Source organism: Squalius cephalus, assembly GCF_949319135.1.
Source record: "Squalius cephalus genome assembly, chromosome: 16".
NCBI classification, from domain to species: Eukaryota; Metazoa; Chordata; class Actinopteri; order Cypriniformes; family Leuciscidae; genus Squalius; species Squalius cephalus.
In genome coordinates, this window is record NC_137137.1 from 12,639,372 (window position 1) to 12,661,815 (window position 22,444).

Consider the following 22,444-nt stretch of genomic DNA (forward strand, 5'->3'; position numbering starts at 1 on the left):
ATTAAATTAAATATTATTCCAGAAAAATCTTTGCCATCATAGGAATAAATTCCATTTTAAAATTTATCAAAATAGAAAACTGTTATTGTAAAATTGTGATAATATTTCACAATATTACTATGTTCACTGTATACAATAAATGCAGCCTTGGTAAGCGAAAGAGACTTCTTCCAAAACAAAAAAATCTTATCGACCCCACGCTTTTGAACATATATCACACACACACACACACACACTGTTAAATATATAATAATAGTATTATATATTTGATATTTAATAACATGACACCTCTAGTTATAGGAAACAGAAAAAGCTGAATGTAGAAAGCAATATGAGAACTGTGAGATGATGAACATAAAGAAAGACAAAACGACAACCAACAGGAACGGTTACCAACCGCATGTTTTCTGTCCGGCCGATGACATAGAAGCAAGGCTCGCCCTGCTTGGAGTTAGTCATACAAAGAGATAAGCTGGAAAGCTCCACTGGAGGAGAGTTCAAGAGAAAGAAAGAGAGCAAAAGTATAAAGTAGCGAAAGAGAGAAAGAGAAAGCAGTAAATAATGAGGAAAAATCCAATGCAGAGTTGCAAAAAGTGCAGGAAAGGAAAGAAGCTTCAGTCCAGACCATGGGTGGCACTAGAGGACGGGCATCTGGGGCTTATATACCCAATGTTTTTTGTAAAACCCTAACACCTTGTTTTTCTTCACTAAGTTTTCATGGACAGTTGTAACATTTCAACACACAATCTCCAAATATCCTCTTACCCACCCATGGTCTTGACTAGAAGAATCTGATCTACAGATGTAAACCTGTTAACAATCAGAGGGAAGCAGAACTCTTGTAAAATACATTGGCCATCTTTCAAACATTACTCTGATCGTAAGATTAATTATTTGAACCCTCTATTCCTACCCTTGTCCCCCCTCACCATAATCCGGTACATATCCGTTGCCCTTCTTCAGTACGAGGTGTATCCATGCTCCTCCCTTTCGGATCTGCTCCACGGCCTGGCTGTGTGTCATCCCGGCTGTGCTGTCTCCATTAATCTCCACCAGCTGATCACTCACCTGCAACACAAGTCAGCAAAAGCCTCTGTGACTCAGCGTAATGTCAACAACAGCACCTAAACCCAGCATGCCTCAGCATTATCTTAACAAAATGACTCTTAGTGTCGCACTTTCAAACATCCCTGACAGCATCAAATGTTGTATTTACTTGATTTGTAATCAAAGAGCAGTTCACCTGAATTTTCTGACTGCGTGAGGCCGGTCCGCCCTCCATCAGACCAAGTACATACAGACCCATGTTATACTCGCTTCCACCTCGCAAACTAAAGCCAAACCCTGTTGGGCCCCTTTCAAGATCAACGCTGTAAAATTGGGAATCCTGCAGAGAGAGAGAGACATTTCAGGGTGTGGGGTGTGAAATACTTTTGGAGAGTTTAGATAACATGCTAAAATGCTCCAACTATTTTAAAAAGCATGCTAATATAGCCATAAGTATTATGCAGACCTCATTTATTTAAAAAAAATATATACATTTATCACACATTTCTGAGTGAATGTATGTAGCCTCACCTTTTGCTTGGCCCGATGCCCTTTTTTTAACCGGCTCTCAGCATCAAAGTCAGGATACTCAGGCAGATTATTGTCTGACAGAAAAATAGACACTCATCAGTTTGACGCACTTTATGAGCAATTATTCAGAGTCTATACACCAGCACACTCTTGTGGCGACTGTTGAAAATATACCTCTATGTCTATCAGAAGGAACATTACTTCAGATTTCAGAATATTTTTTGCAACACAATAATAATTTTTTTATTTGATAAATAAATAAAATATTTAATTGACTTTAAAAATATTTTAAATATTGACAATAATTCATTATTATTGAATAAATTGTTAATAAATAGTATTATTAATAATAATGAACTATTTACGGCACATTTCTCAAGGCACTTAGAGTACAACAAATACAACATTTAAGATATGCACAATAAAAACAAACAAGCATGCATATACACTATCATTAAAAAGTATGGGATCAGTAAAAATATATATTTTTGAAACAAATTAATTTCATTCAACAACAAGGATGCAGTAAACTGATCAAAAGTGACCGTAAAGACTTCTATATCAGATTTCTATATCATATAAATGCTGTTCTTTTGAGCTTTCTATTAATCAAAGAATCCTGAAAAAATTGATCACATTAAGAATACTAATATTAAGCAGCACAACTTTTTTCAACATTGCTAATAATGTTGAAATGTTTCTTTACCACCAAATCAGCATATTAGAATGATTTCTGAAGGATCATGTGACACTGAAGACTGGAGTAATGATGCTGAAAATTCAGCTTTGGCATCACAGGAAGAAATTACATTTTAAAATATATTAAAAAAGAATTCGTTTAAATGGTAAAAAATCTTCACAATATTACTGTTTCTACTGTATTTTTTTTATCAAATAAATGAAACTTGGTGAGCATAAAATTTCTTTTAAAAACATTTTTTTTAAAAAGATCATCCCCAAACATTTGAACGGTAGTGTATGAACAAATATACAATATATATAAAAAAACAGTCACGCAAAATGAAAAGCCTTATGTGTGTGTAGTGTGCTTACTAGTGTGAGAGCGTGGTATAATGGTGAGTCTGAGGTTGTTGCCAGCTCTGCGCAGTATCTGTGCGAGGTCTCTGTGAGGAAGCGTGACCACTGATCTGCCCTCCACAGCCTCCAGCTGATCCCCCGGCTGAATCTGACCACTGCGTGCTGCTGGACTCCCCCGTCGCACCGTCACAAACCTGTGAGACACTAGAGACGAGGCTAAACACAGAAAAGAGACAGAAAGAAAGAGATATTCATCCATTCATCCATGCAAAATATACTAAATTCTTTTTACTTTATAATTGACCACTACATGTTTATTTCCATTCTATAATATGATGATATGACAGCACAAGGAGAGGCACATTTCTAAATTAATCTCTGAATCAACAGATGATTACACGGCTGACAGAACATGAACAGTCGTGAATGAATCCCTTTACTCAAACTTTCATCATGTGACATTCTAGACCACAGAAGTTCAGAATAGTGACCTTCTTAGAGACAGTCACATGATGTTTTAGTTTATTATTGAATAGATTATGTACAATATAATGCAAATCTTAAAGCTTCAGCAGTTACATCAGCACAACTGTTTACTCCAGAGCTGCTTTATACGTAGATGAATTGAACTCATTCCATAACTGATGAACTTTACACATTTATTACTCAACACTGAACTGATTTCAACTGAATAATGACCATTTACTATCGTCTTTTTAGAGCTGCATAACATCAGAATTGAATAACATCAGAATCATTACTTTCTTGTTTATCACTGTAAAGCTACTTTGAAACAATCTGTATAAAGCGCTATATTAATAAAGGTGACGACAACAATATACAACTCATTTTGTCTATGTTAGAGCTCTTAAAGGGACAGTACACTCTAAAAAAAATAAAAAAACTCAATCAGTTTGAAAAGTCATAAATTATGGAGTGAACTATTTCTTTAAAGTATTAGCCCACTCAAAATAAAAATACATTTTGACTTAAATTTTAGAGTAACAATTTCAAGTTTCAACATTCTTAAGGAAAGATCATTTTATTTTGTGACACGAGGGTGAGCAAATCGTGACAATTTTTCCCCATTTTTTCGAGGAAATAGTGGCAAAACTTGCAACTGAATCCCATAGGAAATGATTACAACAGGGATTCAGAGTACAAAGATGTAAATAAGACTCTGCTCCAAAAGATAACATTGTGAGCCATTGTTGATTTAAAAGTTTATTTTGATGTGAACACGTTGTTCCACACACGTTTTAACATTCCACAAAGGTCAGTTTCCAGAACAAAAATCCTATCAGAAAGAACAAACGTGCCATAAGAATAAACTGTTCCACCTGTTAGTTAGTCAAACAAGTTAACAAGTTAAACTTGTCATAGAAATCCTATGCATCAATCATGGTTATTATACACCTGCAGTGTTTGTTTAATTATTGCCTTCTCCTCAGGGTGTCCCAAACTTCACTGTTGTTCTCCTTTTCATGGGTCTGCACTCATTCAGTGTAGCCTTTGTTTCTCAAAGGCACTTTAAGTATGATGTGTTTTGTTCCACTCCAGCCTCTCCTGTCCACATTATTCAGCCTTTCACTCTTAGCCAAACAACAGGCTGGTTGCCAAGATTGGAATCTCAAAGACCTGCGCACAATTACCCTGAGCACTCGCCATCATGTTACACAGCGACAGCCGATTGAAGAAAGAAAAGAGAGACATAAAACTTCAGGCAGCAGATTGAAATACTGCTCTGTTGCCTTTAGCATTCTGCTCCATATTCATCTTTGTTGGGAGATGACAAACGCACCAATATTCAGTCTGACGTGCAAGTTTTCATAAAAGAGAAGAGCTACCATCCCAAAAATGAGAAAAGACATGAGAGGCTAAAAGAATATTAAGAATATTTTTGATAGATTAAGAATATAAACACAGCAGTGTGTTTTCCCAAAGACAAAGGCCTTTATTTATCAAACACAGGCAAACCAGTTTCCAATTGAATCCTATTGAATTATGATTCTACTGAACTTCTGAAGTGTTTCGTTAATAAGGCCCAAAATGACAAATAAATTAAAATTCTAAACGGTGATGAACCCATTAATACCTTTATTCTTCAAAGATTAATTCAATTTACCAAAAGTGATAGTAAGACTTATAAATTGATACAGAATATTTCTATTTTAAATAAACGCTGTTCTTTTGAACTTTCTATTTGTCAAAGAATGTTGAACACGCAAATATTAAACAACAACTTTTTTTAAACTTTTTTAATAATAATAAATGTTTCTTGAGCACCAACATATTAGAAAAAATTCTGAAGGATCATGTGACACTGAAGACTAAAAGTAATGGCTGCTGAAAATGAGGAATAAATTACATTTTAAAGGGAATTCAAATTTCAAATCAAATTGAAAAAGTTATTTTAAATTGTAATATTTCGCAAAATTACTGGTTTACTATATTTTTGATCAAATATATGCAACCTTGCTGAGCATAAGAGACTTCTTTCAAAAACATAAAACAAAAAAATCGTATAAACGGTAGTGTACGGACAAAAACCACAAAAACTATTTCCTTAGTTGTTGCTAAACACCTATGACACTTACATTGGAAGATTCGGGTTTTATTTTTCAACTGTTCTGAATCGAACGGCTCCTCAGCTCATGCGGCACACCGTGTAGCTGGGAAGTTTGCATCTTCGGATACAGGGACATTCCCAAACACACTGTTAGTATATCCCCATACTGTACTGCCACTGTCCAGTTTTGGCCGGTGAATCGACCTGTTTGTATTGATTGTGCACTCGTGTGGGGAAACAGCCGACAGCGCAGAACATGTAAAAACGACAACAGGCCTGAAACAGTTTCAGTTAGCCCTTTAAAGCACAAATGCACTCAAAGTAGGTGAAAGGTGACGGAATAAAATACCTTTTCAAGTATAAGGCTTGAAACGCTACGTACTGTACACACTTTTTGTTTTTCGACATATGTGAATTGGGAATTCATCTATGCATTTCAGCCATCCAATATGTTGAGGGAATTGCAGAACCACAAAGGTTCACAAGCTCTGATTGTATATTAATAGGAAATGAATGACAAAAACAGAAGGAAACAGTGTTGACACAGTGGGCAGCAGATCTGAACAAACCTATCAAACATGACATAAAAGAACAAACATATGTTAGAAATGTTTTCCTAATTTACACCTTGCTGCGTCTTAGATTATGAGCCAAGAAACTCTTCCTCACAACATGAAAGTCCCTTTTAGATCTGTACAAAGAGTCCTGAAGCTTCCTCAACTGTGAATCAAAAACACCTGTATGTTTTTCTTGGAGCTCTTTGATTTTTTACTTCTAATAATCTAGTTAAACTAGCACTTTAGTTTAACTACTGACAGTGTCTGATCTGTACGCACTGCCCTAAGAACCCCAGAGAGAAATCAGTACATACAAGATCAAACATACAGGAGACAGACAGAGAGAGACAGACAGAGAGAGAGAGAGAGAGAGAGAGAGAGAGAGAGAGAGAAGGGGAGAGAGAGAGAGAGAGAGAGAGAGAGAGAGAGAGAGAGAGAGAGAGAGAGAGAGAGAGAGAGAGAGAGAGAGAGAGAGAGAGATGAAATACACATGTAGAGCAAGCTACACGGAAACCCTTTCATGTACAGTATATGTGATGTAGTGTTTAAAGCTGACATGAAATGGAAATTCACTGTATTGGTTCTGGAAAACCTCACGTTATGGGGACAAAATGTCCTCACAAAGATGGCAATATCCACATTTTTTGGTCCACAGCTTTTAAATCATACTAAGTTATGTTTTTTAAAAAGTTTTCCGTGATGGGTAGGTTTAGGGTTAGGATATATGCAGTTTGTACAGAATAAAAATCATTATATATCTGGAATGTCCTCATAAAACATAAATTTGTGTGTGTGTGTACAGAATCAGTAGAGCCCAGGTGAGAGTGTATTCAGTGTCATGTGAAGCGTGTTGAGCTGGAAGAGAATGTTCTCCCGCGTACCACATCGTTAAGTGCTGCCAATTATTACCAAAACTACATTATTCATGAGTCTGTCTATTATTCATAACACATTCACGCATTATTCATAGCTTGTAAAAGATCTTAGTTAATGAGCATATTGTTCTGTGGGTTATTTATAGAAGTGGACAAAAAAAGTTAAACAGTAATAGTGTTAATGGGAAGGATGCATTTAATAAACACGGCACATGTTTTGAAATTTTATAAAAGTCTCCCACATGAAAACAGATAAAGAGATAAAAAAAACAGGGATGAATACAGCTGTTTCTGACCCAGCTGCCTGAAAGAGAGAGAAATGCTCTTTGGGATTTATAGTTACTGAACAACAGAGTATTTTGAATTCATAAAGGTATGGTGTTTGTTACATAACTGTTATTAAACACTTCCCATAATCCTATAAACCTACACTATTATTATTAAAAATATATTTAGTTTTAATGTTGGCACTACATTTTTGAAGGCACAGATCCTAATCAGAAAAAATATTAAAGAACAGTACTTTTACTTTTTATAATTAACTATGGTAACTGCAATATAGCCTAAATGAACCACAGCTTTTAAACACATAAAAATACTGACACTCAGCATAAACAGCAAGAATGAAACTTTAACTACTCTTTAAATGTGTAGAATAACTGGGTCAACCTTCAGCGCTTTTACACAAAACTTTGTTTCTGTTCACCTCCGCTTTTATTTACGAGCCTGTTATTTTCACGACTGGGCAGATTTCCTCTGAACTGTGAGCCAATGAGCCATGTGAGAGGCGAGTTTTACACACACCACAGGGTTCGGCGGGAAGAACAGAGGTTTTGCGTGTTGTGGAAGCTGAGTTCAGGCGGGGGTCGAGGGCTCAAACAAAACTTCTCATGCAGAGAACAGAACAGTAGGACTCATGCCGAGATGATAACCTTTTGTCACATGTCAGAAAAACATGCATAAATGTTTACCTGGCTATTGGCGAACTCCTATCTGGCCTCTACTGTTCTTTAATCAAAGAGAAAGTGTTACTTTCTCATATCCCAGTTTATTATGAAGACATACAGCTACAGAAAAGTGCTTTCAAAGCATTGTCCTGATTGGTTGAACATTCCAACCAGCCCAACAACAATTCAACCAATAGCGTAGTATTGGGGAGTGGTTATCTGATCAGCCAGCCTATGGCGAAGAGGAAATCTACTTTAAGTCTGATAACAGTTCAAACAATGCAATGGGTTTGGGGGTGTGGTTATATGATAAGCCAGCCAATGGCAGAGTTTTTGAGAAAATCTGTTTAAAAACAGTATTTTTGCTATTCCATTTGAAATGACAATTCAGCTTTAATTAAAAGCATTACAGAATAACTATAAGCCATTAGGTTGATTAGTGTTTACCGAACATTGTTCGGTCTGTTTGAACATTCCTACCAATCTGATAACAGTTCATCCAAAAGTTGGGTTTGGGGGTGTGGCTATATGATAAGCCAGCCAATGGCAGAGGGAAGGAGTATGTGAGGAATTTACTACAGTAACTACATGTAACGTGTAATAAGGACACTGTAAAACGTAGTGTTACCTTTTTTCATTCCATTTGAAATGACATACTTTGGTTTTAATTATAACTATAACAAAAAAACTAAAAAAAACTAACATCTAACAAATTAAACTTTGAAAATAAATATAGAAAATAGAAATAACTTTTTTTTTTTAACTTTTGCCCCATTTATGGAACCAGTGTTGAACAAATCAAGGTCCTTAACCTCAAAACTATGATTAGTCCCTCATTTTCTAACATTTGTATACTTGCATTTATATAATGCATCGACAATACCCTTGAGCGACCAGCGAGTAAATGATTCTGTCAGTACATGAGCAGTGAATGAATGAAAGGCAACCGTAAAAGAGCACAATTTGTGCCTGGATTAAATTTGCAATGCAGGTATCAACTCGTGTTGGAAATAAAGTATTCTTAGTGCAGAAAAACGTCCACCCATAAATGAAATTCTGTTATATTTTATTCACCCTCATGTTGTTTCAAACCTGCATGACATTCTTTTGCATGACATAAAATAAGATATTTTGAAAAACGGCTCCACACCCCAAAAATGGGGTCCACTTACTTTCCTTATAGAGACAAATATTCATGATGTTTCTTTAAAACATCTTCCTTTGAGTTTCACAGAAGAAAGAATGTCATAAAGGTTTGGAACTAAATGATTAAACAATTTAGAGAAACCATTTATGGGTGAACTATCCCTTTAACGCATGAAAAGTAGTGGTACCGTCATAGATTGCAGCTCCAAAACCTGGAAAGTATAATCAAAAAATACAATAAAAGTCTTAGAAATGATTATCTTTGCTTCCATACGAAAATTAGCTTGCTTCCAGAATCATTTCAATACAGTATATTGCTTTTGATATATATGTAAAAAAAAACTGCTCAACAATAAGTGTGTATTGATACTTTGAAATCTTTAAAAATGCTGTTTGTGAGCAAAAACATAAGGAAAACAAAACGTTCACACACTACGGAGCAGAAACACACAGATGCAGATCACAGCAGTAACACTAATGGTGACTGAGCATCAGACCCACAACACTCCATTTACATCAGGCTGACCCTGCAGAAACAAACAATCCCAACACTGCACAGGAAACACTATCTGCAGTGAAACTTGGTTTCGGACACTGCCTTAGTGTCTAGCAACAAACTTATTGATTATACGCATCCTATCTAAAGAGATCCACAAAATGCATCATGAACGTTCAAACATACACATACAAGCCTGCTTGTATCCCTATGGGGATCAAGATGCAAACCCAACCATCTGTTTAATATTTAATCTTATCCAGCTTATTAGTCCTGCCATGTAAATATGCACTAAAATGAACAATGCGAAACCTCACATGACATGGAGAAAATATGCTCAACCAGTGATCCAGAACCTGCGATGTCTGTTAACATTGCTAAGCTTCACGAAACAGCATCAGCTGACCCCAGAACAACTCGCTCCTCTGAAAAATGGAAACGGGCATACGACGGTGCCTTAAGGATATTACAGCATAGAGAGGATACAGATAAGATACAGACAATCTCATATTGAACACGACTGGAAGGATCTCGCACTGTTCTTTGCTCTCTCTCTCTCCGTCTCACACACACACACATTCCCTACAAATGACCTCACGCGGATGATCTCTCACACACACGATAAGATTTTCAGGGTGTTCATCTTATAACAGTAATAATGTAACTGACAGAAAATAGAAATATAAATATAGAGATAAATATATGTAATGGTAGTTACATGATGCTCCAAGAATACCATGGTAGATGGTAAAAAAAAAAAAAAAAATTAAATATGCTACATGGTCAAATAAACATGGTAATACCATGGTATCATTTCCCAAAAATATCAAGGCATTATACTCATTGTCCACTTACCATAGACCTACCATAGTATTTTGAACATGTACCATGGCAGTACCAAGGTATTCTTATAAATATCATGGAGTACCATGTAAATACTATGGTACATGAATTGTAGTACCTTGATAAATTTCAAAATACTGTAGTATTACCATCCTTGCACCATGGTACAAGGGTTTTTGGGTACAAGTTTTTGTAATGGAAAGAAAACTATCATCATAAAACTATGATACCATGTAAAAAAGTAGTACCCAGACTTACTTATACTTATGCTTATTACTTATCCTTATACTATACTTTTTTGTAAATGTGAATGATATTTTTTCATTATGCTTCAAAGTAGTTTTTTCTCTTTATCTCTATTGAAGTCTGTAAGCAGATATTTGAACGCCTCTATAGTGTGGATGAGTCTGTGTTCACTGGTCCAACACATCACAGAAGAATTAAGCCTTTCATTGGCACGACCACTGGAAATATTTCAGGCATGTGAGACCCCAGGTGAACCACAGCGCCAGGACGCTCTGAAGTATGAAAAGTACAGAGATGCACTTTAGAAGAACTGTCCCGGACAGATCAAAAAGCTACGGATACAATGCAAAATGCAAAACATGCATCCTGTTCTCTCTGTTCTCACGAAAGCGGACTGTTCCCACGCACAATGTTTTGGATCACGTTTAAACATCACTAAACTTGATTCAGCTGCAAATACAGTACTTAATTGTTAGTAAAGTAAACAGTACCAGGGTCAATAATTAACCTAAATACAGATATTATAAGAGTACATAAGAGGTAAGAGAGTATTTACGTTTCACGTCCTTCATCGTTTTCAGGGCAGACTGAAGCCTTTCCAGCATTTTGACCTGATAGAGTTTCTAAATCCAGCTTCAAATCCAGAGAATTCCTGACACGGAGTCTTTAATCTACATATAATATTACAAAACAATGAAGAAATGGAGAAAACAAGGACTGTTCAGGTGTTTTTTTCCCTCAGAACAGAGACACGGAGGACGCTTGCACAGACAAAACTGAACTGAGGAAAAGAGAGAGGGGGAGAGGGTGAAAGAGTGCAGAGAGAGAGAGAGAGAGAGAGAGAGAGAGAGAGAGAGAGAAATCACTGAAGGGAGGGATGTTGAGTGAAAGCATGATAGGGAATATGTGGAAAATAAAAGTGATTTAATACCACACTGATTCATCGCAAAACTATCAGCCTGAGACTGAGAGTGTGTGATATTTACAACTACACACACACACACACACACACACACACACACACACACACTATATACACTAGTTTTCAAAAGTTTGGGGTCAGTAAGTTAAAAAAAAAAGAAAGAAATACTTTTATTCATCAAGGACACATTACAAAATGACATGCATTTCTAAGGTTATAAAAGATTAAGGTCACACTTTAGTTTAGAGTCCAATTCTCACTACCAACTAGCTGCTTATTAGCATGCATATTAATAGGATATTGGCTGTTTATTAGTACTTATAAAGCACATATTAATGCCTTATTCTGCATGACCAAATTCTACATACCTTATTCCTGCCCAATGCCGAAACTTAACAACTACCTTACTAACAATTAATAAGCAGTAATTAGGGGTTTATTGAGGCAAAAGTCGTAGTTAATAGTAAGTCAATAGTAAGAATTGGACCCTAAGCTAAAGTGTGACCAAGATTTCTATTTCAAATAAATAGAAATAGAAGAAGACTGGAGTAATGATGCTGAAATTTCAGCTTTGCCATCACAGGAATAAATTACATTTTAAAATATATTAAAACAGAAATGTATTTACAATATCATTTACAATATTACTGTTTTTTTTACTGTATTTTTTTTTTTTATCAAATAAATGCAGCCTTGGTGAGCATAAGAGACTTCTTTCAAAAACATTAAAAAAAATCTTTATGACCTCATTTTTTGAATAACTTCTACTATAAATTATCTGCCATTTATATTTTCAGGTATAAATATTTGATTAATTTGCAAATATTTAATAAATTATATAATGCATCATAGAAATAGAAATATGGCTGATTGGATTCTATTACTTTGGTTCATTTCAAAATAAAAAAAACATAACATTGGGCCGAAGGCAAAAATGTCTTTTTTTACACAACATAAATACATTTGAAATCTGAATGTTACAACTGAAAAGTAAGCTTATTTTGGATAATGTAATGTAATAATTCATTAAAGTATTATAGTAAATATCAACAATTATTAAATTCATTAATCAATTCATTGAATTTAGTTCTATGAAGTACTGTAGGTATGTACACTGTAAACAAAACGACAAAACAGAGATCACAACGGTTCTTTGTTGGAAATATATTTTAAAAAACAGAAGATGTTTATCTACTAAACAATAAACCCCAAATGACAATGAACAAGTACTGAACTACTAAACAACAATGCACAAGAAAAAAAAAAAGAGAGAGAGAATGAAAACAGGAAAAACTGCTCACTCAGGAAACTGTTCCATTTGTTGTCTCACAACTACAAGCAGCGCTGGACACAAACCATGACCTCGCTCAGACTTTAACTTATCTTACATTAACACACTCAGAGCAGTGATGCACAAATTAGTGCATTTAATAACTGACAAAAAAAAAAAAAAACTAGAAACTTCTCCTTAAAAATAAAGAGAGCACATATTAGCTAAGCCTCAAATCAAGTGAAAGAAAACATAATTAGTCTTCTAATTAGAGATTTTCTGTGCACATGCTTATTGCATAATGACATGACTCAGACGACCAACATGCTTAGGGGTAAAATGCCCTTTTTCTCTACAATATATATATATTTTTTCACGATTCACCTGGTCTTCAAACAGCAAACCAGGCAGAATTATAGAGTCTCTCCCTCTGTGATAATTGCTTTATGCAGACGGACTATATTTCCAGAGTCCTGATTTTGATTAAATAATGTTGTATTAATGTATAAAATAATCATTTTTTGCTTCCAAGTACCATAATAACCAGATATAAAACAAACAACGCAAGGTCACATCTGACTGGCCAGAAAACATAAATGTAAGATCATGTTCCACCCAGTCTGTACTTACTTCCATTCACTACGTCCTGTGATGCGATGACAAACCCGAATCCCTCTCCTGGTCTCCGTCTCAACTCCACCTCCATCGCTCTGGAAGAGACCACTCCCCTCGCGTCTACATGGCTTTTGGACACCGCGCCGAGGTTAGGGGGAGCAGTACGACTCCACTGAGCAGGTCCGTCCTCAGCCCCTAACCAGTCCCGGGGCTCTAGGGTCAGGGTCACGGGCACAGAGTCCAGGAAGCTGGTGCTTTGGACCAGGTTGGGGAGGTCACTGCAGGGCGAGGAGGGAGAGAGGGTGCTCTGGCTGGGCACGGCACCATCGGAGGAGGGTGAGGTCAGATCCGGGGTGCCCAGGGAGGGAGGAGGTCTTTTATAGGCATTTGGGGAGCCTGGGGAGCAAAGAGGACCTGAGAGAGAACAGGATAATGATGAGTGATTGGGGCAGGAGGTACTGATAGCTTTTTCCTACTATACTGTTTATTTATATAGAATTAATCATAAATATATTATAATAATTCATGATAAATATATAGAAATAATATGCGGTCAGATATGTGCATTATATTATATAGTTATGTGACATATTAAACTTTTTAGCGCAATTTTCCTACGGACAAAATTGCGATTGTTAACTCATGATTTCTGTTCTGTCTGTGCGCACCAATCTTGCACTTCTATCTCCTCCTCAACCAGACCACCTAGAGACTTCGGGTTTTCGGCATTATGTTAAGGAAGGTCTAATCTCGGGAATGCACACAAAAAAAAAAAAAAAAAAAAAAAAAAAAAACCACCATAAAAAGATTTACTATCTCTTAGTGTTGTGATCCCATGACGTCAGAAAATTGCGCTAAAACACTCACTGAGTTTTTATTACTTGTTTATTTATTTATTGGTATTGGCCGATATTGGATATTTAATTGTACACGCTTTTTTCTCTTTTTACATTTAGATTACCATTACCTTCATAAAACGCTCACTTAAATTTAATCTTTAAAAACACTAATAATTAACATTAACAAATATTAAATGTAATTTTTACGTAATCTTAAATCTCAAAATGAATATTATTTTTTCATACTGAACATTATAATGTTGTGATGCCTAAATTTTGTTTTTTTTGCATTTTATTTTTAATTTATTTTTACAAATCTTACAAAATGTTGAAGCGACCATGAAATCAAATCATGGACAACTTTTGTTTTTCTTCTTTATTTAAAATTTTGGATTGTTTATTATAAACGATGTATCTGCATACAGTGTGGGTGACACTCACTTCCTCTGTAAACCAGTAAGACCACCTCACCCTGTTTGGTATGTTCTTGCAGCACCCGCTGCACCTGTTCATATGAAAAAGATCATATGAAAGGATTCAAATTTAGAAAGTTGATGAGGGAAGAGTTTCAGAAAAAGACCTGCAGAGTTATTGAATTTACCTGTGCGAAGCTGAGGCTCTGCACATCAGCGCCATTGATTTTAATAATGGCATCCCCTGGCTGTAAGGAGGGGCACTGTCGTCTGTCCCAGACTCTCTTCACCACCGCCAGCTGCCCTCCTTGCCCCCCAGCCGTCACACTGAAACCCATACCCCCTCCCTCGCTCCTGCCCAAGGCCACAGGTACCAGCTCACCCCCTCCCCCGCAGCCTACCCCACCCGGGGCTCCGGGGGACCCTAGGCCACCCGGAAGAGGTCGCGGGGGATTGTTGGCTGGACACCCGTTGAAACCACAGGGTGGGTGCTCGGTTGGGGGTACGACGGCAAGAGATGTTTGGGGCATGGGGGGCTGCTGGGTGCTAGGCGCTCCTGGTGGCGGGGCGGTAGGACCCACCTCGGGCCGGGGCAGGGGGAGCGTAGCAGAGGAGAGATCACTCTCGGAAGACTTGGAACTATGATGGGTGTGAGAAGGAGCTGGAAGAGTGTTGTTGTTGTAGCTTCGGACAAGGGAAGCTCTGGGTAGAGAGTGGAGGAAACAAATGCGTGTGTAAACAGAACAGCATCAATAATAATAATAATAATGATAATGAACATGGTTGTGATATTATTATGTAACCATGTTTATTTATTATTATGTTAATAATAATAATAATTATCATCATTATTATTACCATGTTCCTTAATGATAATCATTACTATTAATTATCATTAACAAAGATGGTTTTAATAATTTATAACTGATAATAATAATAATCATTATTGAACATGGTTGTGATGTTATTATATAGTTATGGTTATTAATAATAATAATTGTTATTATTAATATTATTATTACCACCACCATGTTAATTACTGATAATGACCTGATTAGGTCATTTAGGATTGTATTTGTATGTGTATAAATGACATGCTGTATTGGGTTTATTCTATGATTAGTGTTTTTTATTTATATATTTATTTTTAAAGCCTTTCTAGGGACCCGAAACGCAAATTAGTTTATGCTATACTCTCGATGTGCAATACATATTTTCCAGTTTTCGACTGGAATCATGTTTTTTTGTACTGTTAAGTTTAAATAAACTTAAAATAAAAAATAAAATAAACAACATGTTTATATATTATTATTATTATTAATAATAATAATAATAAACCCGGCTCGATACGCCATTCTGGTTACCTGCGTGTGACAACAGAGCTGACCTCCGTATCGCTGTGACTAGAGCTCATTCGCTCTGATGGGGGAGGGGCATTTGTTAAAGGCACCGCCCCCAACCCTAAAGTCCCTCCCACTCCATTTCCATTGACCATTGAGTAGGAAGGCTGGGGTGCTGTGTTCCCATTAGCATCCAAGGACTCTTTCTGCATGCGGGGGTAGAAGTTGTTGTGGTGGGACATAGAGCGATTGAGGTTCACCAAGCCAGGCTGGTGTCCATCAGGATGTTGAACCTGGGATTGAGCAGAACTGGGGGCTGCAGGTTTGGCACTGGTTGGGTCGGAAGGGGAGGTGAGGCTGGTTTTGGGGCAGCCATCAGGGTTGTAGAGCATGGGGTAACCTCGACGAAGAACCACATCCACACTGTGACCCATGGGGACGGATTTCAGCATTTCTACCACTTCTTTATGGGACAGACCCAGCACACACAAGTCATTAATGTACACCAGGATGTCCGCTGAGGGAGAGAGAGACATTTCTGTCATTTGTATTTGTACACGAGGGAAATCAAAAGCAATCAGATTCTCATTTTGAGAGTACACAAGTACTAAAGGGGTCATATCACGAGGAATTAAAATGTCCTTAATCTTGTGAGTTTAAATAGTTCAGTGAACAGTAAAAACCTACTGTAGCTTTTAAAACTTCCAGTCAGTAGAAAAAGACAATTCATTAAAACTAATGTTAGAAAGGGGAGAATGAACGCCATTTTAACAAGGTCAAACAAATAAAACAGACAATCACAAGGGATATAAAAAAGGGTATCACGTGACCCCGTTAAACATAAGTGAGTGTGTTTGGGTGTTGGTGGGTTTGTCAGAACACGTGAGTGGACAGTGGTGTGTGTAATAGAAGGCAGATTAAAACCTATAGGCCCATCTGGATTAAGAGAAGATCAGCAGATTCAAACCATGTCCAAATCACCAAATACACACACATATATACAGGCATAATAATCTAATCCACAGAGAGAGAGAAAAAGCGTGAGTTTCAAGAGATTTCCTGCCAAAAATAAAAGTGAGGATTGGAGGGATAGATTAGGATGGGGAGAGAGAGGAAAAGCAAACCGCTCATGCTCCTGTGCTAAAATCTATCTTTTATCCATCTGGTCTTTTTTTTCTCCCCTGGTCTATAATGATCTGACTTAAATCCAGATCTATGGGGCTTTTTGTCTTCTTTTAAGTGTAAAAAGAGGACATTATAATCAGCAGAACCATTACATCACGTATGATTCACAACGTCCTTAGGAGTCCCCTGCACAAATCTATGCGTGCTATTAAATTATTATATCTATCATACATCTATAAATATTTAAAAAGCTGACCCATTGAAGTGCCATCTCCTGTGCTGCAGATTTATACAGAAGCAGCAAAAAGCAAAAGCCACTTAGCAGTTTCCAACAGAGAATACTGGTGTTGCCAGGGTAATATGAATGCGGCATGCAGGAAAATCCTCAATTCTTTCTCATTTCACCTAATCTCTACACCAGTGGCGTTAGATTTTCTCAATGTGAAATTAGAATACATGTTAAATCGCTTAAATGTAATTTTTTTTAAACATAATTTCCATTTAATTTAGCTAATGCTTTTTCACATATTCCTAAATGTGTCATTGAGGAAAGCAAAACAAGAACTGCTTTAGGTAACATTTTCTTTTGAATAACAAAAAAGCTTTAATGAACAATAATAATAATAGTCATTGTAATAAATTATAAAAGTACAAAACAGAAAAATGTTCAGATCTCAGACTTTTGAAACCTATAATAAAAATAATAATACACACAGTAGCAGTTTTACATGGTCAGTGTTTGCAACAGTGCCAGCTGCATCTGTGTTTTAATGTTTTTTTGTTTTTTTTAAAGGACACAGGGTTAAAACTCCTAGTCTCACCTGTTTTGAGTGCAGATGGGCCTCCTGGGGTGACGCTGTACACCTGCAGGAACTCTCGAGGTCTACTGCCACCCACAATGTTGAAGCCAAACCCACGAGGCCCTTTCGACAGGCGAGTGTGTATGGAATAGCCCTTCAGTTCAGATGGTTGGTCTGTGAATGCAGGTACTAATTGACAAGCACACACACAAACATAGAAATAAGTGTCTACATATGGTATACAAAGTCCACAAAAATCTAACAATGCCTTAAAGCCTCATCACTACATTGTTTTAGGATGGAGTTGACTGCTAAACAACAGTGCCATCTGCTGGGATGTGAGCTGTGCAGCTTATACTCTGAATAAACTGTTCAATCACACACTTGTATATAGGGGAGTACTTTTTTCATTTTAAAATACTTTCTCCTATTAAGCCTAGTAAGCCATTTAAACACCTCATCCCAAAAAAGAAAACTGTGGCACTTTCCAAAACACTGTTTATTTTCAAAACAGCAAAATATCATACTACACATACATACTAAAATGTAGGGTACACTACACAACAGTGCACTTTGAAAGGGTACTGTCTCTCACAATGCAAAGTGCTTGAGTTGGCTTTCCGTCTCCTAGGTGACAAATACCCAAAGTATTCGTTTGCTAGTTTACTAGTAGCAATTTTCCACTTTTTTCTTTCATTTTGTTCTTGACTCATCAATTGAATAGACTGCTAAAAGTATATTTTTATAACCACATTTACTTCCAACATGATAACTGAATGGCATCCACATAAATTAAACATGCAGTTTGAAGAGGTCATGTGACAATGTAGCATACTACTTTCAGAAACCTTCATAATGCATATGGTTCCACATACTATTTTTAAACAATAGCAGACAGTATACCATATACACTACACACTATATACAACTACATTTTCAAATTCCTAAAACTTCTCCATGCTTAAATTAGATTTTAAACACATATTATTATTTATTTTTTGCATAATTTTAAAGAATTTCATTTTAGTCTCAGAATTCTGGAGCCCACTTGTATATCTATTCACATACATGTGCACACGTGGGCTTCTTACACACGTGCATAGTAACAGATGTAAAGGCTTCTGAAAACTGTTCGGAAGGGATAGCAGACATGACCTTCTCAAATATAAGAGAGCATGCTTTGAGTGATAGGTAACATTAAAGGAAAAAGAGAGATAAGAGGTGAAAGCCAGCAGGGAGGGACGAGGGGATTGTGGATAAGGTTTAAAAGGCAAGGAAAACAAACTATAAGATGAAGGCGTGAGAGAAAGACTAAATGGCTCCAGGAAGGTTTGTCATTAATCTTTGTGTGAAGACTGCAGAGAGAGCGAGAGTGTGTTTGGGAGCAAAATGTGGAGAGGGGCCAAGCTCACACACACGTGCACATATATGCACTCACACTCCGTCTTGCTGACAATCTCTTTGCCCTGAGTCCTTGGGTCCAGCCAGCATGTGGTCTTTGAGTTATGGCTGAAAAATGAAAGAAATTAGACACTTTTCTCCCCCACAAGGTTTCATCAGCAACTTTAAAATGAAACACAACAGCAGTACTGAGAGTAAAAAACATTAAGTGCACTTAATTTCCATAGATATGCATTATACATTGATGCGCATCTTAAAGTTCCAATGTCACATTTTTCCCCCCTTAAAATTGCATCAAAAACACAAATTAACCACATTCAGCGCACTTCATTTTCAGAGATAGGCAAAGATTATGCATTTTTTTATGCACATCTTAAAGTTCAAATGTCACCTTTTTCTTTGCATAAAAACTGCATTAAAAACACTTCCAACATGATAACTGGACTCCATCCGCTGAATAATTTTTTTTTTATTGATGCGCATCTTAAAGTTCAAATGTCGCCTTCGCATGTCAAAAATCCAATGTGACATAGAAAGACATCATGTCAAGTTTGAGTATAATCTTTGATTACTGGAGGAAGCAAATGACCTTCTGTCTCTATTTTTGCCCACTCTATGCCCCACTTATTTTTTCCTTTTTCCCCTGCTGACTCACTTGATGTAATAGGGTTCGCCCGTGTCACAGAACGCCAGCTCCCAGTTTTCAGGCAAAGCCCCTCCACGTGCTCCGTTCTCCATGGCAACCCCTCCACCGCCTGAGTCCCAAGTCTGATTAGGTGAGACAATGGTGGTGGGAGGGGCACTGCTTGCTCCGGCAGACCCCGCTGGGAAACAGAGAGTAGAGTACAGTGAACATGACATGAGATGCGGCCGTCTTGTATAATCTTAAGCTACCTCAGGCCAGCGAGAGGTCACGCCGTTCATGTTACTCTTCACTCTTGCCAGCTCCAATATGAGAAAAGCATAAATTCCGAACACAATTCCATACTATTTAATGTCAAAAAATTGCAAACATGTCCTGGTTGAGCTGACATCCAAAATCTGTAGGTTTAAAGTAACAGCAAAATGGCGACTATGTGAAGTAAATTCCAATTATGCTGATCTTACAGGGCTAGGAAAGAAATGTGTTTTGGGATATGGCACCATGGTGCAAGGTGCTTGCATTTAAAAACACTTGTTTAAAAAAAAAAAAAACTAAATCAAAATAAAGGTTTACACAACAGTTGGGTACCTGACAGACCAGAGTCTTCCTCGCTGTTGTCACCTTCCTCCACGGCCTTTTCCAGGTTGCTGAGCGATTTGCTGCGTGTACGAAAATTCCTCAGGAGGTTTCGATGTTCCTGGTACGTAATAGGGGGGCTGTCAGGACCAATGTGGACCGGCCGAGGTGTGCCATAATAGTTCCCTGTTAAGACAGAGATGTTTTAGAGATGCCCCCCAAAATATGGCCCACAATCCCAAAACTGTTCCAACCAGCAAAATTCAAAAACAATGGGTTTTGGACACAATGCATTACATGCGCTAACTGAAACAGTTCTCGACAAGACCGTCCATTTTCAACCTAAAAGCTATTGTCCTTCGAGTCAATTTCTGAGGCAGCCTAAAAGTCTTTTCTGGAATTGCGGACCAGAACACAATAATCAAGCAGCTCAAGTCAAGAGGCTTTAGAACTTCAATATCTAAATTTAAAAAAACACGAATTTATTTGAAAATAGCCAAAATACAAACCATACCATCTCCATTATCCTGATTAACTTTGCCAAAAAAAAAAAAAAATGGTGCCAAAAAAGCTTTAAAAAGTACAATTACCTGACATACAGACAAACATTAGAAACCACTTTTTTTTTTTCTAATTTAATACAAAATTCTTTATTACATATTATATTATCAAATGATAACATGCACTAAAGCTGGCATGAACTCACAAGTCTGGCAAGAGCTCCACAAAATCTGATGATCCATATTATCCTGCATGATTTGAGTGAATGTTCCAAAAAGATCATCTTGTGCTTCAATGTAAGAAAGAAAATCTGAACTTCCGTACTAAGGAGTTCACATGATCAGTGAGATCAATTTGATTAGTGACCTAGAAATAGTGACAAATTCATTTTACGCCTTAACATTTCTTTTTTTTTAAATGTTCAAAATCCTAAAACTTTCCTGGTTTAAAATGTTTTTTTAATCGAAAAGCCATTTCCAATGTGGTACAGTATGTGACCCCACTGTATAGAAAGTAGAACTTTTTTGTGTCACCAATTTTACTGATAAAGTTCTAGTTCTACATTTTATCAAAAGAGGCATTTTTTCCATTACTGGCTGCTGCTGCTGCCCTAGATCATGCTCTCTTTAAAACCCTTAATCACTGCTGTTATGAAATTAATAAACTGACAGGATGTTCCAGAGCTCTTTTAGCAATCAGATCAATGGCAAAAACATTAGCTTAATCCACTTCAGAACATCTACCACTAAATCTCTAAAATAAAAGCATTCAACATAAAAACTTCAAAGTGCAGATAAAAAGCAATTGTACAATAGCTCCATGTTTGGAATTTTCAGAGATATTTAACTGCAGCGTAAGTCCCTAGCTCCAGCTTATTTACAACTGGAGAAAAAAATGAAAAGAGAGAGAGAAAGAGAGGGAATGGAGGTGGAGGGGTGATTGGAGACAGAGAAACTGAAATAGGGATTACAGAGTAAAGCCTCTTTTCTCCTGTACAGAGTGATAGAAAAGTAGGAGTGTGGTGTGGTTTCTAGCTAGAGAGATGACTAATGGGCTGTGGGGCATCATTGCTCAGGTGTTAAAAACACTTTTGTGGTTAATTATAGGCATATTAAACAGATAATACCAAATCTCACATTTCTAGTGTTATTTCTGGGGGGTCAGTAAGGTTTTTGTTTTTAAGGAAATTATTAAAAGGATGCATTAAATTGATCAAAAGTTACAGTAAAGACAATTATTATGTTATACAAGATGTCCATTTCAAATAAATGTTCTATTAAATCAAAGAATCCTGAAAAAAAAATGCATCATGGTTTCCACAAAAATATTAAGCAGCACAACTGTTTTAAACATTGATAAGAAATGTTTCTTGAGCACCAAATCAGCATATTAGAATGATTTCTGAAGGATCATGTGACACTGAAGACTGGAGTAATGAGACCTGAAAATTCAGCTTTGCCATCACAGGAATAAAATACATTTTTAAATGTATTGAAATAGAAAACAAGTTCTTCAAATTATAATAATATTCACAATATTTCTGTTTTCTGTCATTTTCTAAATCAAACAAATGCAACCGTGAGTCTTCTTTCAAATTCATAAAAAATCTTACCAACCCCAAACTTTTGAACACAAGTGTATATATAGAGAAGATTTTGTAAGGATAAGTAAAAAAAAAAAAGAAAGTCTCTATTGGTGATATTG

The 22,444-nt window shown here is 36.6% G+C and overlaps 1 protein-coding gene across 2 annotated transcripts in view; it reads right to left on the reverse strand.

Moving 5' to 3' along the window:
* The window catches only part of magixa (MAGI family member, X-linked a), a 44,009-nt gene that overhangs the window by 3,523 nt on the left and 18,042 nt on the right, over positions 1 to 22,444 (reverse strand). Inside the window, exons 5-17 of one of the 2 annotated variants that reach the window (XM_079898047.1) lie at positions 20,252 to 20,425; positions 19,676 to 19,844; positions 19,058 to 19,128; positions 17,641 to 17,808; positions 15,719 to 16,211; positions 14,543 to 15,056; positions 14,383 to 14,446; positions 13,118 to 13,516; positions 2,632 to 2,832; positions 1,579 to 1,652; positions 1,244 to 1,387; positions 930 to 1,068; positions 398 to 485 (exon numbers count right to left, since the gene is read on the reverse strand). In XM_079898047.1, coding sequence (XP_079754173.1) covers positions 398 to 485; positions 930 to 1,068; positions 1,244 to 1,387; positions 1,579 to 1,652; positions 2,632 to 2,832; positions 13,118 to 13,516; positions 14,383 to 14,446; positions 14,543 to 15,056; positions 15,719 to 16,211; positions 17,641 to 17,808; positions 19,058 to 19,128; positions 19,676 to 19,844; positions 20,252 to 20,425 — 2,698 coding nt within the window. The remainder of the gene's footprint in view (positions 1 to 397; positions 486 to 929; positions 1,069 to 1,243; positions 1,388 to 1,578; positions 1,653 to 2,631; positions 2,833 to 13,117; positions 13,517 to 14,382; positions 14,447 to 14,542; positions 15,057 to 15,718; positions 16,212 to 17,640; positions 17,809 to 19,057; positions 19,129 to 19,675; positions 19,845 to 20,251; positions 20,426 to 22,444) is intronic. The other variant, XM_079898046.1, reaches the window with a different exon arrangement.